This window comes from Apteryx rowi, unplaced genomic scaffold, assembly GCF_003343035.1.
Source record: "Apteryx rowi isolate R43461 unplaced genomic scaffold, aptRow1 scaffold_3, whole genome shotgun sequence".
Taxonomy (NCBI): domain Eukaryota; kingdom Metazoa; phylum Chordata; class Aves; order Apterygiformes; family Apterygidae; genus Apteryx; species Apteryx rowi.
The window spans coordinates 5874176-5891580 of NW_020449418.1; the positions used below are offsets into that span (position 1 = coordinate 5874176).

A 17405-nucleotide genomic window follows, 5' to 3' on the forward strand; every position below is an offset into this window, starting at 1 on the left:
GCTTTTGCATATATTAAATATCTTTTTTAAACAATAAACTATGGCAATTTTGTACAGTGGCTTGAGTCTCCTCCTATGTCGTACTCTTTGTATTGTCCAATTTATGATTGTTCAGTTTGCAAGAACTGATGCTTGATTATTTTCATACACTGCTGCAATTTACCTTTTTTCTTGGTCTCAATTTCTCTCTCCATTCCTTCAGTTCCTGGCTGTGCTCTTCATCTAGTTCTTTTAGCTTCTGAGTCTCATGTTCAACCAGTAGATGGCATTTTTCATTCTTAAAACAAGATAAAGATAATCCTTAATAAGTAAAACTAACTCAGATTAGACAACTCCGCATTTGTGCAGTGGCATATGCTGTCCTAATTCTTTTTAATTAGCTTACTCCGTGTAAATAGTGATGTGAATAATTACAAGATAAAAGTATGTTACTGAGGCTGCATTATCAAAAGCTGATCTTTCCATCAGAACCAATTGAGACAGATAAATAAACACTGTGAAGTACCATCCAGAGTGGCTGACAGTGATACTCGAAACTGTGCTTCACTGCCTAATTACACTATTCTAGGTCATGAAGTATTTCTGCTTTGCTTTCTAAATGCAGTTTGTATAATTTATTAAAATCAATTAAATTAAAAAGGGGCGCATGTGAAAGTATTTCAGCTCTTGGTGTCAAGGAGCTCAGACTAACAAACAGGGTTTAGGGAGGACAGCAGATGTGCTTGCAGAAGCAGCCTCAGACTCACCCCATAAAAAGAAAAAAGGATAATCAAAGAATACATCAGCTTCAAATTCCACTCAGTAAAATATATATGTATCTGCCAAATGTTAAGAGGAGTTTCAAAGCATAATGGCAAGAATGCAGTTAAGCATTCAGCTGGATCAAATCTTTAATTTTTAAGAGCAGTGGCCAATGGTAGTTTCCAATACCCATCTGCTTGTTTCTAGGGCTCAAATCCCCACTGTGCCCGATGCAAAGTCTGAAAACACAGGAACCAAAATGACAAGCACTTGGCTAGTCCCGAGTGCAGCGAGGGGCCAAAATGTTCTCAGTGAAGCTTAGGGTAGCCCTAATCTGATCAATTTTACTTGTGATGAAAGTCTCGCAGAGACTCCCACTGTACTTGAGGATTTACTGAAACATATTAGCGGCACAGTCGCAGACTGTTCACAAGATGTGAGAAAGGGAGTAGTGCAGAACTAGCTTTGTTGGCTCCGTGCTACTGGAAGATTTCTCTAGGCAAAGGTTATCAGCTGGGGATCATTTAACGCTTTAGCCTGCCTTGTATCACTGAAGCAGGGAAAAAAGCAGACTTAATTGAAAACTGGATCTGGCCTTTGGTATACAGCAGCTAGTTTTACAAAACACATACTAGATAGAGCAAAACTGAGTTCCTTATTGCAAAAAGAGAATTCCTTCCAAATACATTCCAGAAGCTCAGGTGCAAATGGCAACCTGCACCTTGTAAAAAAGGGCTCATTCCATGTATTGCTATAAAACTCGTGGGTAATGCCTGGGGCTACCTACCTTTGTTTTGATTAATGACTTCTAGCTACAGAATATTAAAAGGAAATGCTACAGAAAATAGCATTGGAAACTTGGTAAATATTCTAGAAGAGATCATCTGCTTATGGTTCATGCTCTTCTTGTACATAAAATGATTTCTCATTAATTGTTCTAAGTTTAGGAATCTGGTTAAGAGTATGCTGCAAATTTGCAAAAATCCACATGAATAGATAAAAATGAAGGAAAAATGTTTCTGCTTGGCCTGTGTGTTTTCCCATTGAATGTTCATTTCATATAAACCATTTTTAACCTGTAATTGATGCAGCTCTCTGATGTTTGCTTCACATTGCAACTGAAGGTCCCGCATTTGATTTTCATGTTTCTGATGCTGAGCCAGTCTCTCATTTTTTTGTCTCTTTTCTTCTTGAGCACCAAACTAGAAAAAAAAAGATGATTCATATCGTACCTCTAGAGACAACAATTTTTTGTATTTTGTATGCAAAGAATTGCATAGAACAGAATGAACACATACAGCATAACCTAAGAGAATGGTTTTAAAAGACTTAAATAATCTTGGTATTTTCCTTCTTCTCTTTTTTTGAATTTCTACAAAGGGAATGCCTTCACAGTTTTGTCCGTCACTCCATTTCTCTGTCTGCCCTCTAATCCTTCCTTAGAACATATGTGTGCTGTGGACCCCAGAACAGGACCCAGCACTCCAGACACGGCCTTACTAACGCTGAGCAGGGAGGAAGAATCGCCTGCCTTGACCTGCTGGCAACACTCTTCCTAATACAGCCCTGGAGGCTGTTGGCCTCACTGGCCATGAGGCCACATTACTGACCCATGTTCAACTTGTCCACCAGGACACCAAGGACCTCTTCTGCAAAGCTGCTTTCCAGCTGGTTGTTGGCCAGCCTGCACTGGTGCATGGGGTTATTCCTCCCCAGGTGCAGGGCTTTGCATTCCCTGTGCTGAATTTAATGAGATTCCTGTTGGCCCATTTCTCCAGCCTATTGAGGTCCCTCTGAAAAACAGCACAACCTTCTGGTTTAACAACCACTCCCACCAGTTTTATTTCATCTGCAAACTTGTTGAGGGTGCACTCTGCCTCATCATCGCATTTACATTTACATCACATCAAACATTTACACTATTAAACCTGCTTTTATTAATCACCTGTTTAACTTTTTCACGATCTTGGTCTGGCGAAGCTAATGAGTTGATTCTTAAACTTTTCTTAAACATAGCCATTCGAGTCTTTGCTTCACTTCGCTGGATTTTAGGCAGCCGTGCTCTTTCCTGAGTTTGCTTGTTCTTTAACTCCTCAATAAGTCGTTGATTATATCTCTGCATTTGCTCCGTTTCCTAAAAAATTAATGACATAGAAATGTTACAGAGTATCCGTTGGAACATTCAGATCTCATTTCATCAACAAGCATGTTGTTTGAGTCCATTTTTTTCTCAGCAGAAACCAGACCCAGGCCCAGTGATATGCAATGGGGAGGAGGTGGTCTTCCATTTATTCCAAAACTCTGGATCATGCCCAATCCAGTCAAGATTCTCTAGTGCTCTGAAGAATATGGATATATTTACCAGTACTTGTTGAACTTCTGACTTAGATTAAAAATATATACACACACATACACACACACACACGTATACATGTATGTTTTTCAAAGGGAGAAACTTCAGTAGAACTGAATTTTGGCTACAACAGTTATGAAGTGACTGGACACCAACTCTGTTTCACAGTTAGCAAAAACAAAAGCCACTACAGAGATAAAATAAACCATACAGAAACAAACTTCAGGAGAGGCTGGTCCTGATTCAATGACCAAGGAGATTCAACAATATCTTTCTATTGGCTTTGGAAGCTTAAAAAATTATATATTTTTAAATATCTATTGAATGAATATATTCAGGGTATTCGATAAAAAACAATGCCAAATGCCTTGCAGAAAATAAAAGTATTATCTTCTGGACTTTTATAGGCTTTAGGTCTAAGGAGACAGTTTTCAACTACTTGCCCCAAAAAGCTAATCCAGGTCATCATTCTGTTCATTTAATTCCAGGATGATTTACTAATGAGTAGATTTATTTAACCACAAACCCAAACTCTGTTGGTTTTGGTGTGTAAACATATTTTGTTCTTTTTACTAAATAATAAAAGAAATAAAAAAGCCATTCTACTTWAAAAAAAGAATTTAAAGGGAAAATACAATCACTTCACTTATGAACTTCAGTCTGGAAGCTCAAAAATAGAAGTCAGATGAATAAAGATACATGATTTTTACAAGGGACAACTCTATTATCTCACCCCTGTGATCCCCTTATACTTTTCCTTATTTACTGCCTTTATTTCTTGCCTCTGATTTATGTGCTGTTTGTTAGACACCTAACCTCTCCATGTCCATAGTATAACAGGGTGAACTAACAAACACATTAAATAAGCCAAACAAAGTGCCTCAATGCACTACCAAGTCATTAAATTAAGATTATGATTTTAACAGAACATACAGCATGAAAATACCTGCATGGGCCTTGCCTAGGCAAGCAAACAGCTACCTTTCCCAAACAGTAGAGACTGTAAGACTACTTGGAAAAAAACAACAACAAAAAAAAAAACCCCAAACCCAACAAGGATTATAATACACAAAGGAAAGTATCAAAGTCAGCACTAACCTTTTCATGCCTCTTAAGCAGCTGGTGTCTCTGCATGAAGTACTGATCTTTGAGTTGCTGTTTGAGGAGCTGATGCTTCTCTTGCAAGTGTCGCTCTTCCAGCTCCCAGATTGCAGCTTCACGAGCTGCAGAAAGAGGAAGGCTGGTTCAGAAAGTACAATACGATACTTTTTAATCTACACGTAAGCGTATGTTTAAAAATGGCCTCCAAGTGCATTTTAAGAACAATGCTATTCCATAGCATATATGTTATTACAGTTTTGGTTTAATCCTGAAGGCATCTGATTTCATAAATTTAAGGCAGACTTATTATTTTATTAAAATACAAAACAAAAAATCTGTTTTTAAGAGTCCAGTGCTGGATACCTCTCATGAGCTGCTGTTTGTTGTTGAGGCAATCTCGTTCAATAGTGGCTAGTTCTGTCTTTTGTTGCTGAATAATCTTCTTTAGAGATGCATCCAGTTCTTGTTGCTGCTTCTGCACAAATTCTTGCTCCTGTTAAAAACCAATGGAAATAAGTGAAATTGTGTTCTTCTAGTCACATTACATTTTAATGAGATTCCCAGTTCTCTCAGTGTCTAACTGTATATGAAAACAAATACACCTTTGAGTTAATTTGATTTAACATGCCTCAGTTATAAAGTTATGCATCTCTTGTATTTTCCACATAGAGAGTGGGTAAAAGAATATTTAGTATTTACCTCCAGAAATAAGACCAAAGGCAACAAACTAACCTAACCAATAATCGGCAACTCATTCTGCCTCTTGCCTCTCAAAACAAGCTACAGTTTCTAAGCTAGTAAATGCAAGTGTGCTCAGTATAAAGTTGATCTCATCATGTCGAGATTATATATTCAAGGATATAAAAAGACCAAAAGTATTTATGACTGTTTTGCTTTCAATTATGAAGTAAAGCCTATTTATTTACACAGTTGGGTCTCAAGTTTGTCTCTCAGTGTCTGGGCAGTTTATCCTGACATGAACACAACGCTATTGAGGCTGGGAGTTCGGCGAGATGGCTGTGAAGACAGGCAAAGGCTTTAGCAGGAATTGCCTCTTCAGGACTTGTAAACCTCGGCTCAGCAGCAGTCGCACCAGAGCTGAGCGGGCTCTTTGCAAAGCGACTTGCCATCCGTGTGGTGCGGTCCCCACACCGCCTGGCTCTTCCCGTTACCCAGGGCATCTCAGCCTGCTGCACCTCGTCATGAGAAGCGGGCAGTGGTAGCGATCCCCTTCTCTCCCCTCCCAGGCACCAAGGCTGTACTGTTGCCTTTTTCCTCTTTGCAACTATCACAAAAAAACTTACCATATTTACAAGCATGCAGGCATGCACACACACTCTAAGAACAGGAGATTAAAGCAGATCTTTCTACCATGACGTAAGGGTAAGTACAGTCAGAAGAAAGGATGATGGTGGTGTACTACTGGAGGCAAGGCAGGCAGCTAAAGCATTTTCTGTTATACATAATGAAACGAAGTTAAGAATGGTCAATTGGAGGGGAGATGGGAAGAAGCAGGAAAACAGTGCTGGGCTATGGGAAATCAGTGGAAGAGTCTCCTGATCTATGTATTTTTTTCTTTTTAGCAGAGTCCATGCTACTCACTAAAAGAGCCAAGAGCAACATATGGAATTAGATGTTCATTAAAAGCACTTTTATTATGACCAGGAGAATCATGGTTTTCATCTTCACAGAAAGTCATCGAATAATAGATGAGGCTGTCACCTCCCTCAGTGGACAGCAGGGTGACATTCAGACGGGTAACAGAAACCGGAGGTGGAGTAAGCTGGGGAAAAGTTCAGACAGAGGCAGCCCAGAGGGTGCAAAAAGGACTGGAGGGGCAGGTTTGTAAACAGAATCAGACATTCCTAATCAAATATATGGACCGATAAAAAACACTGTTCTGCATTACTTCTAGATTAAAAGGGCGAGAACAGTAGGAGTTCAGTGTTCTGAAGGTGCAGCACATAAACAATACCATATTCGACTTGCCAGGGATTTTTATTTGGGGGGGTGGGGGGGGGGCAGGGGACACAGCTGCTCTACATTCTCTACAGCTGTGAAAAATATATTTCATTTCAAGGATGGTCACGGTAAAAACCAGTTATGCGTCAGAGATTTTACTCTCTCAATCATTTAAATATCATTGCTGCTCTCTACATTGTAAATCTTAAGGAAGCTTTTAAATTGCTAGCACTGAAAGATAAACCAGGCTATCTCAGAAAACACGCCGGCCTTTCCGCTCCCCTCATCCGCCCAGGTATAACGGAGACGATGGGCTTTACTGGAGAGCGCGTTAGATGGTGTAGAAGGCAGAGCGCGCAATGCAGCTTGCCTTTTCAAAATTACCACTTGGTTTTGCCCAGGAAGTATCTTAAAATAAACTCGCATATTTTTAAAATACATAATTTCACTGCACACAGAGCATAAAACGGTCACGCATTGTTTCTCACATGTGCTGAACAAATGATAAGCACCAGAAAATAGTAGTATATTGTGTTTGTGAGAAATCAGTGTCTTGCCCAGAGCTAATTGCTACAGCAATTTTGATCTTTTTACTATGAATAGTGTATAGTTTTATAAATTTGTGCTAACTGGTTTTGAGACACCAATGAATTTGCTCAGCACATATGAGCAAAAGTGAGAAGAAAAAACACACCTCTGGAAAATTAGGGAAATATATATATATATCTAAAAAAAGTTTATTTTATGACTTACATCCTGCATTTGTGCGTTGAAAAGTGTACATGAAGACAACTGAAAAGACTGAATCATAACCTGAGCAACACCCTGTGGGACACAATGTACTTCCCATGTCAGATTATAATAAAATATAGTTCTATTCTTTAAAAGAATGAGACTCTGCTATATGTTAGTAGTATATATTAAAAATGTCAAGGCTAATCACAAAAAAGCAGTCAGACAGGAAAAATTATACATATTCTAAAATAATACACCTGCACACTGTCTGGTACTTCTTTATCATTTCAAGTGAGGATCTGGCACCTTAACCAAAGATGTTCTACTTAAAAAAAAAAAAAAAAAAAAAAAANAAAAAAAAAAAAAACTGAAAAAAGGAAACAAAGTAAGTCACTGCAAACACTATAAAAACTCAGTTCTAAAATTATTTCCTTAAAAAAAGTTCAGAAATACACATCCTCAGCAGGGGGAGAGCACTGTAGCTCAGTCAAATTCTGCCCTGGGAAATCCTCTCTGGAACGGAACATGTAATGGAAAAAAGTCGCTAATGTTTTCTACTAGGTCTCTCGCATAAACATTTAATCTGTAAGAGTTACTCAATCCAAACCTACCCCGTTGTGATGCAGACTTACTCTGTACAAGCTGTGGCCATCAGAAGAAGAACAGGTTTCTAAAATATTTGCCTCTTTCTACCTAGGTCATATAACGGCAGCAAGGTTGAAGGCTTGAAATTATATATGATGTCTTCGGAAGTTTCTGTACACCTACACTTTGACATTTAAATAACTACATTTTACCTAGTCTGTTCTGCTGTTAGGAACAAGATGCCTTATGCTTATATTTTCTGTATTTTCCTCCCCTGTGCTTTTTGCTCAAAAATAACTACTGTAACCTTTATAATTTGATGTACCTGTGGGATACTTACCACCCAAAAAAGCACTGCCATGAAACCAGCTGTGGAAAAAACCTGTTCCTTTTTGGTACAGCATACAGAACATTAAGCTTAAAAGCACAAACCTGGATATATTGCCGTTCCTACATGTCTAAACACTGTACTCTTTTGGGAAGTGATATGGGAGTGTTTGAAGAAAGAGCACGGTATGCAGGGTTAGTCTGAGTTAAGTTTCATATCCACTCAACAACAACAACAACAACAACAAGTGAAATTATCAAGCCGTGTGAATACTGCTGCTCTTTGCACTTTAGTAGCTTGAAGCTGCCGTTGTTACCTGAGCATGCTGGTTTTGCGCAAGCTCCTCTTTCTTGCGTTTCATGAGCTCTTTTCTCAGCTCTTTTGGTGCTTTCTCCACTTCATTTAAAACCTACAGTGTATATAAGCATGCAGAAGGTGGCGAAAAGAACACTTTCTCCGCAGCAAGCATTTTTGTGCACACAGGACATGCAGGTCATGCACTAGAGGTACTGGGAAGCGTGCATTACTTCAGTGGCAGAGATGTTAGTTTAGTGAAAGGAGCTTAATGAAAAGAGAAGAAACAAAACATGCTTTATGCATGCTACTGCAGCGCAGAAAGGAGGTATACGCCAGCTTCTTYTGGCATGCAAACGCTGACCAGTGCTCTCAGAAATGGCAGTCAGTTGCTTGAGTTTTCATGCAGCAGCTAGAATAGTCAATAGTTAAGAAAACCACCACCTGCAGAAGGGGCATTTTCTTGAAGCATTCCTGAGAAGGATTATAGAGTATGTTTATCTCAAGGTAAAGCTTTGTGAAAAATAACTGGAAGTTTAAAATAACTTCCACTGAAAAACAGCTATTTTTGACAGTCTCAAATCTGAATGTATAAGATGCCATTATTAGCTTCTCAAACATGCATAACATTTACATAGGATACATATTTAAATCTTAAAAAGAAAAAAAATCGCAGAAGCAAACCAAACATTAAATGTTCAGTTATGAAGAATTTTAAAGCAAAGAATTCCAGTAGCTATGTTTGTAAGAAATTTTTAATTACAATTATGCTGAAATGGTCCATGTGGTTCAGTCTGAGGCAAATTAGGCTAGATTAGTTGAAATTTTCTAAATATAACCTGGTTAAATCAACTGGCTATGAATCTCATAATTTGCTGATGTCTTTTTATTTGCCATGAAAAGTTACAATAATTAAACACTGCACACTCCTAAACATAGCATGGGTAGTTTCAGAGTGCCAGCTGCATTTTCCTTCAAACTATAAATCACCTTCTTAAGCTTTAAATACAAAAATATGCACCCCAAAACAAATGCCTGTTTGTTTAATAGTGGAAGCATCATCAGAAAAACAGAGTCCAAATCACCACATGCTATTCCTGTTCCCATGAAAGAACTGCTTTTAGCTCAGAGCAATACATAAAATTCTTCCCGCTTTCCCATGTAGGACCCAATCACCAGTAAATAGAAAGAGACTCAAAAATGCAAGAGGTTTYGCAAAAGAAGAAAAGTTGTTATATATCAGCACATGGTTCAGACCAAATACAACTTATACTTTTTCTATGCACTTCTGTACTACAGGATCATTCTAYGCAAAAGCACTGAAAATACAGACTTTTAAAGAAATCTCTAAGTCTAATAACTACTAAAGCAAATACTAGAGCCATTTATATACAAACAAGCACTACACAATCGATCTGAAAAAGAAATAAAAYAGCTTTCAGATGCAAAATCCATATGGGAACACATCACTTTCTYTTGTTCTAATGCAAGCAAATTAACAGCATAAGGTGTCAGTCTCAAATGTCACTCATTTTGCATCAATTGTATATGACAGATGTAAAATTAACTGTAAACAATTTTAGTCTATCCAGACCTCTCTCGCCTAGCTGTCCTCTGAGTTAAAAACTGCTGTCAATTCTTATAGACAAATTCTAAACCTGAAAAGCATGTTTAATGAAAATCTAACAAATTAACAAAAAATTCTCAGGAAATGAAATATTTCTTAGTAGCAATCAAGACTATATTCTTTTATTTGAAATTCTAATTAGAGAAATACTAAGGGTTATCTGGATTTGTTAATTTTTTTTTTTTTTACAGTCTTTAACAAAACATTTTTTCTCAAATACGACATCAAGAAAAAGTATTTCATTAAAGATTCTGTGAAAAGTCTCTTAGGTTGGTAACTTTTTCTAGATGAATCAATAGCTGCAAGTTCCTATTAGCTGTTTTTATTTCACTTTAAGCACTAAAACAAAAGGAATAATACTGACTGCTAGTTCCCCCTTACCCAATTCAAGAGAGCACACGAGGGTGGCAAGGGTTCTGAGAGCCCCAATCTCAACCGTTTCCTATGGCCGTATCCCTTATCTTCTATATTACCATCGTTGCCTCTTACCTCCTTTTTTTTGTTCTTCAACATGTTCTGGAATTTGGACAATTCCTTCTCCTGTTCTGCTTTGATACGTTTTGCTTCATCTCGTAAACGATTTGTGTGCTCCTGTTCCAAGCGCTCTATTGTCTGTTTCTGCTGCTTTTCTAGATTTTCTATTTCTTGATCATACTGTCGCTTTTTACTCTGTAAAAATAATTCCATTTAATTTGGCATATTCTTCAGAATGATAAAACAGTGACACAAGCTGGGCAATCGCCATAATGCAAAACATTGCCATTAGTAGCACAGAGTATGAAAACAGAGCCACACCAACAATCATAGAAGGAAAGGCTTGTATCACTGCTAGTAGTCTTCTACCCATTCCATCAGGACAGCATCCTTAAGAGTATTAGTCTAACTTCAAAAAGCTACATTTTTGTTGGTACCAAAACAAAGAAACTCACTGTCATTTCCTGTTCAAAACGTCTGTACATCTGTTCTCGCTGTTGCAAGAGTTTATTACTGAGCTGCTGTTGAGCTCTCTGCTCTTCCTTCTGAAGAAGTCTTAGCTCTCTCAGCTCTTGACGCCTAATAATGAAAAAGAACTTTTTAACATTGATAGGACAATAAAAGGGGAAAACTACAAAAAAAAAGAAAAAAATACAACTTAGGTTCAGTAAAGCTAGTTTCAAATTGATTTTGTGTGTCATTTTAAAGAACACTTTCCTTTCAATTAACAAAAAAATCTGAATTCAATCCCCAAACATTATAGAAATAAGTCCACTAGTCCCCTTCTTTTATTCAAAAAGAAAAAAAAATTAGCTGCTACGTTCAAGACACTAAAACCTCTTGTAAAATTTACTGTTAAAAAGGCTTACCGTAGAAATCTCATTTCTTCACTTTTTGAGTCATTTTCAGTAACTATTTTTGATGTGGTCACACTCACTTCTACTCCATCAACAACAAACTTGCGAGTTTTCTTTAATGTTTTCTTTTGTCTTCGAGTTTCCTGAATAAAACATTGGTTAATTATTCCATGCTTAAGTCAGTCATATTCTTTTTTTCCTCTTTCTTTCTTAGTATTAAACTACTTCAGATATTTTCCTGGAGGCCTGATGGGTAGCAATCAGGAGTACCTCAATTATTGGTACCTCACTTATCAACTGAGAACTTGAAAAATTCAGAGACACTAACTTTCTTTAGTCAGCAAAGGAAAACCATGATTACTGATCATTTAAATTGCCAATCAGAGGGGAAAAAAAAGTCTGGACGATCCCTCAACAGAGCTGATACAGTTTTATTTTCTACAGTTGAAGACAGCTGCATTACTGTGTGCTTTTGCCCATAATTTTCCTGGTCAGCAAAAGGGATTTAATTCTGAAAAAAAAAACCAAAATTGAACAGTGATTTACTCACCTTCCTATTTCTGCTTTGGCAGCAAGTTAGGCTAACAAGTTTGTATTTTTGTCATTATATGTTACTAAACAATTATCAATTACATGATAACCTTACTAAGGGAATTGGAGAAATTTGCACTTCTCAGAGCTGCTACTGATTTATTACGATATGAAAGAAACCCCAGCTGAAACTGGGTCTCCATCGCGCTAGATTGCAAACACATCAATGTCATGCTTGCGTAGCTATKTCAAGTTGCAATAATGTTGTTGGTTTTTTTTAAACAGATGGTTACACAGATACTATCCTAGTATATTAGTTTAAGGATAAAAATAAAGTTCATATTTTGGAACGTGCTTTATCCAGATAAGCACGTTTATACTGGTGTAATTGTATCAATTACAGTACAACCAAAGCAGTACAGTTTTGACCACACTGAGAAATTTCCAGTAAGAGTGATTAACTATTTTTATATGTTAGTTTACATTTTTAAATATAATTATGCAATGAAATAGGAAAATTATTAGCACCTCTGTCGCCACTTGCTTCGCTGCATAACTGCACAAAACCTAGATGTCATTAGTGCATTTCAGAATACCTCGGTTTCTGCAGATTCATATATTCCATAGTGCTATACTAGTTTTTCACTAGATAATTTTMCTAGTTTCAAAGGTAAAACTCAGAGATGATTTTAGGGTCATAACAATGTAAGATTTGATCTAAAAAGTATACGGTTGCTTATACTTACTTGTAAAGATATTGATCCTGTCTCTTTGTTTTTACTGAGGAAGCTAGAAATGGACAAGTTCAAATCAATGCTGCTGTTATCAGCTGCAGAACCAGTGCCTGAATCGGCATCATTTTCCTTTAGAGTCTCCGATTCCAGCTGCTGTAATGTTTCAGTATTGTCTTGATTATCTGCTTTGACTTTTTCCTCATTTTCTTCAGTGCTGATGCTAATACTGGGAACTGGAGCAAGYTCAGAGTCATCGGCTTGTTCATCTTCTCTATCTTGAAGCTTATTCTTTACTAGTTCATCCGAAATAATTTCTGAATGTTCTTTCTCTACTTGAGCACTGTTTTTCTGGATAGTCTCAGGTCTGTGCCCTTCTGCATCCTGGTCCATCTCAGTTGGTTTATCCACCTCTTTATCAGAAATATCCTCAGTCTTACTCTCTATTGCCTTCTGGTCTGTGCCTTCTTTTCCAGAGTCTTTGATCTCTCTTTCCTCCGTGCTGCTTATTTCACAAATATCCTCATTTTCACTTTCTTCCAGTTTCTTGTCTACTTCGACTGCTTTATCTTGGCTTTTAGACACCATTTCTTCAGAGCTGATTATCTCATGGACCTGCTTACRCTGACTTTCTGTTAGCTTATCCTCTGTCTCAGGTTTTTTATCCCCATCACTGATCTGAGTTTCACCAGTATTGCCTATCTCCTGATTATTGTCAACTCCAAGGCTGCTTAGTTCCTTCTCTTCATCAGCCACTTTATCCTCAGCATTAGCTAGAATTTCTGTAGTGGTGTCTATCACCTCCTCTTTCTGAGCTTCATCTTTATCTTCCTTTTGCTCTGCAGTATTTTCTGCAGTGACCTCTCCATTTTTATTTTCTGGAAGATCTACTCTGTTTTCCTTTTCTTCTTTTTCACCAGTTTCCTTAGAAAAGGCTTCTCCAGTTTCAGTGCTGTTTTCAGTTGTGGGTGCTATTATCAGTTTATTTTCTTCTGTCTGTCTATTTCCCATGTCTTTTTGTTTCTCTATTTTTAGGTTGTGTTCATCCTTTATTTCTGGTTTTGTAACCACATCAGGTTCTTTCTTTCCTTTCTGGGGTTCAATATCTTCATGTGCTTCCTCTAGTCTTTCTGTATTCTTTTCAATTGCCAATATTTTGCCTTGCTCACCTTTATCAGTCGGCACAGAACCATTCTGCACTTTCATATTGCCAACAGTAGTATCACACATGTTATCGGCTGTTTTCCCAAATTTAACGTCCTCAGATTCATCTCCAGTTGTTTTATCATCTGGAAAGATACTGCTGTTTTTCTCCTCAGTTGCACTGCTTTCTGTTTTCTCAGAAAGAGATTCCAGAACAGAGGCATTCTGTGAAAGTTTATCCTCTTCGGAGCTGGCAATGCTAAGGTCAGAGGATGCACGCTTGTCTGCAGGTAACTGCTAAAAAAGTTAAAGGAAGAAAAATATTTAATCATTCTCTAGTTTAAGTAAAGCACAGTTCTATTAAAAATACTTGAAGAGACATTAATATATTTTACTTACAGGCAGAGTTACATAAATTTGATAGTCTTGAGTAATTAGCTAGGTGTTATCACAGAACAAGTACATGAACTACAGATGGGTTCTTCTGAACAGAACACAACTTCACAAGAACCCTCTTCCATCTCCTATAACTTCATAAAGCCCTCAACTGAAGGAATGGGATCATGGTCAGAGTCTTTAACAGAGTCAGAGTCATGGTCAGAGTAATCATCATGGTCAGAGTAATTAACAGAGTCTTTTGCAATCACTTTGCTCCTTATTTCACTATTTCAGCTCCTCTGGTAGTCCCAACTACAGTTAGCTTTGAAAGACACACCTTCCTGGGCCAGGCTGCCTATGTAGAAGCCATTTAGCTTTAGTTACTGCAGCACTTATAAGATGTAATATTAAGATCTTTTACTGCTTCATGAAAAAGATTAGTTTTCCTTTTCTTCTTGGTCAAAATGTCCAAAAATGTTTGGTTTGTTCTTTAATCACTGTGAAAATTTGTTAAAACAATGAAAATTTCCTGCAGGTATGAATAAGTGGTAATACGGAACTAGAACAGAAACAGTTACATATTTATAACTGTAGAAATTATTGTTGCTGGAATATGAATGAATGTTATCAGATTATATACAGACATATGCAAAAGAATATACAAAAGAATATACTAATAAAGTATCATTTTAAACATAATTGCCCTTTCACTCTTCAAAGTGATTATGATCTATCTCTGTCTATATTTACTGTTGGAACCCTGTAATCTGTAGATCAGGGTTCTGGTTTGCCGTTGGGAACATACTAGGTTAGCCAACATAACAAGCATGGGTTTGATCATACATTTGCTACCTACCTTAAGGTCTTCCTGAGTAAGCATACAGAAAACAATTCCTCTTAAGCTAAAAATGCATTTAAAAATATTTCTTCATATAAATGTTCCAGAAGGTTAGTGTTGTTTTCCAACCAGTATTTAAAAGGAACACAAGTAAATAAGGTAAATGCATCTACCTCACAGTTTCCTAAACCGGCATGGGAACCACTCTCAAATGGTACACGGCACCAACTCACAACTGTCTGCACTTAACCAAGTCACAGGGTGGACTTCACCCCCCAACACTCCTGCAGATTGATGGCTTAGCAGCTAAATCAGCAGGGGCRGGGGATGCTTGAGGAGACGGGCACCATCTCACCAGCCYTGGAGATGCCGGTGGGAATGCAGGYCTGGAGTTCTGCTGGGGATACAGGCAGAGTGGTGTGAAGGCCAGGGGATCACCTAGCTTGGGGAGGGAAGAGGAGGGAAGGGAGGTTACGCATCTCGTGCACATGTATTTGGCTTAGCAAAAGCCAGGAAGCAACTGCTACCACTGCCAGGACTTGCAGCTACTGGTGCTGGTCAGTGTCAACGCTGACAGTACCTGAGCCAGTTATGTCAGAGAGCTGATAACCTGTACGCTCTGCAGCCTCGTAGCGTATTGTTGTACTTCAGGGTTTTGCCCCTGGAGCAACCAAATTGGCCTGATCAGATTCCTAAGCATCTTTAGAAATACAATATCTTTAGAAGACATGCGATCTTTTCTTGGTAAGGCATGTTCTCTTGCTTTTGGGCTTTTCTGTGATGGACACATTGTAAAAATCACAAACTTAGATTACAGCATAATGATCATATATTTTCCCTAACGATTTAATCATCATACACAAATATGTATGGTCATCTAATCATATGAATCTAAAAACATTTTTATATAAATCAGTATTTGATTTTTAAAAATTCACCTCATTTTATACAGATGTAAACATAAATGTACATAAAATTTGTTATTAGTAGTTCTTAAGGAGTTTAAGTACACACTAATTTTGAAAATACTGATTTCTTATTTTGTAGTAAGAAATAGTACTAAGAAACATGTATTTTTATTTATACAAAATGTAAGAAACAGTATGTTTATTTTATTCTTAGAAGACTTAATACACAAGTTGGACAGAATATCAGAAAATTGAGAGCTCCATAGAAAAAAAATCTTAATTACAACTATTTGCACATTTAAAAATGTAAATTTTAAACTGACCAGAGAATTCTCTGTTTCCTCCTCTTCATCCTCATCTTTACCATCTTCAACTTCTTCTGTAACCTCAGCTTTAGCTTCTGCAATCAATTCTCTTATTGGCTTATTGGAAGTAACGGTAACAAATGGATGCTTGTGAAAATAAAAAATAAGCACAATGTTAAGTGCTGACTCCATTGTACACAGCAGGAAAATTGTAACATTTCTCTGAACTTATTTCTTTGAAGTTACATTTTGCTCTCTCTAAAACCTAAAGATCTCTAGTGTTAACATTAATCAAAATTGTCTTTATCAATGCAGATTATTCTGTAGAAGTTTTAAAATCAAAACATTTGTATTCCTATATATTGTGGTAAGTAGCTTAATAAACATACTAAAAATACAGATAAATCATTTATACTGACCTGCTTCACAACCAAAAGAATAAAAGTAAAAAGATTTTTTAAAAGGTTAGTTTTCCTGGAAATGTTTTTCCATTTCTTTTCAGTTCCACAGTTAAACTATTTCTTGATAGGTTTTATCTAGAAACAGTTTATCTAGAAAAATACAGCTTTGCCTTTAGAACATTTTTTCCTAACAAGAGCATAAAATCCTGCATTTTTATTTAAGAGAAAACAGCCACCCGTTCTTCTCCTACCCCTACTGTCTGGGCGTTCTTTCTGTGCTTGGTCCTGCTGCTTAAATCTATTCAACATGCCAGAGGTATTTTGGATAAAGCAAACGTGTGCTGACGTTAAACAGAATCAAACGTACCTAGTCACATCTAGTCTTGTTTAGCTGTTCTGCAGCGACAGCGTTACAGAAGGCAGCTGAGCACTAAAGCTTTTAAAACACCTGTCAGCAATTGACTGCTTATGTAAACACACCTCCTTCATCCATGGGATGTATTGAAGTACAATTTAAATACTCACGCAAAATAAATGGTTACATATATAAAAATACGTAAATAGAGAATTTAATCTGCATTTGATGTTATTTCATCAGAATTTACCAAATGAGGATCAATCCAACAATGTTCAATAAAGACTGCGCACAAACACTAAATTTTAAATTACTTAAATCTTTACTATAATACTGCTCTGCTTTTAAAAGAAAAAACAACAGCTCTTAACAATTAATTCTTCCTACCTGTAGGAGCTGGGTCGCACTCCACCTTGCATCTACATTCTTTTCCAAACACTTCTTTAGAAAGTCTTTGAAATCTGATGACCTACACAAAAAGCAAACAGGCAATGGCTTTCCTTTAGTCTTAACATCAGACTAATGTACAGTGAAATATTCTTTTGCTTCCACACACATCTACATTACAAATCCATGTCCTCCTATCCACTTAGGAAAACAGGATTGTACAGGAATGAAAAGAGCAATGTGACACAAATTTCTTAACAATATTCTTCCATTTATAGAAGGGTTTACCTTTGGCACTGAATTTACAATATACCCCATCTGCTATATCATTAACTGGTATCATATAAACATATCATAATGACTAAACAGAT

The 17405-nt window shown here is 37.1% G+C and overlaps 1 protein-coding gene across 4 annotated transcripts in view; it reads right to left on the reverse strand.

Moving 5' to 3' along the window:
* SLK (STE20 like kinase) overlaps positions 1-17405 on the reverse strand; it is a 53010-nt gene that overhangs the window by 6541 nt on the left and 29064 nt on the right. For 2 of the 4 annotated variants that reach the window (XR_003254170.1, XM_026069566.1), the window contains exons 7-18: positions 17035-17116; positions 15910-16038; positions 12335-13759; positions 11070-11200; positions 10656-10779; positions 10216-10395; positions 8122-8214; positions 4559-4688; positions 4193-4317; positions 2687-2875; positions 1818-1943; positions 164-277 (exon numbers count right to left, since the gene is read on the reverse strand). Coding sequence is in view for 3 of the 4 variants with exons in the window: in XM_026069566.1 (XP_025925351.1) it covers positions 164-277; positions 1818-1943; positions 2687-2875; positions 4193-4317; positions 4559-4688; positions 8122-8214; positions 10216-10395; positions 10656-10779; positions 11070-11200; positions 12335-13759; positions 15910-16038; positions 17035-17116 (2848 nt within the window). In the remaining variant the exon portion in view is untranslated. The remainder of the gene's footprint in view (positions 1-163; positions 278-1817; positions 1944-2686; positions 2876-4192; positions 4318-4558; positions 4689-8121; positions 8215-10215; positions 10396-10655; positions 10780-11069; positions 11201-12334; positions 13760-15909; positions 16039-17034; positions 17117-17405) is intronic. The other 2 variants (XM_026069567.1, XM_026069568.1) reach the window with 2 other exon arrangements.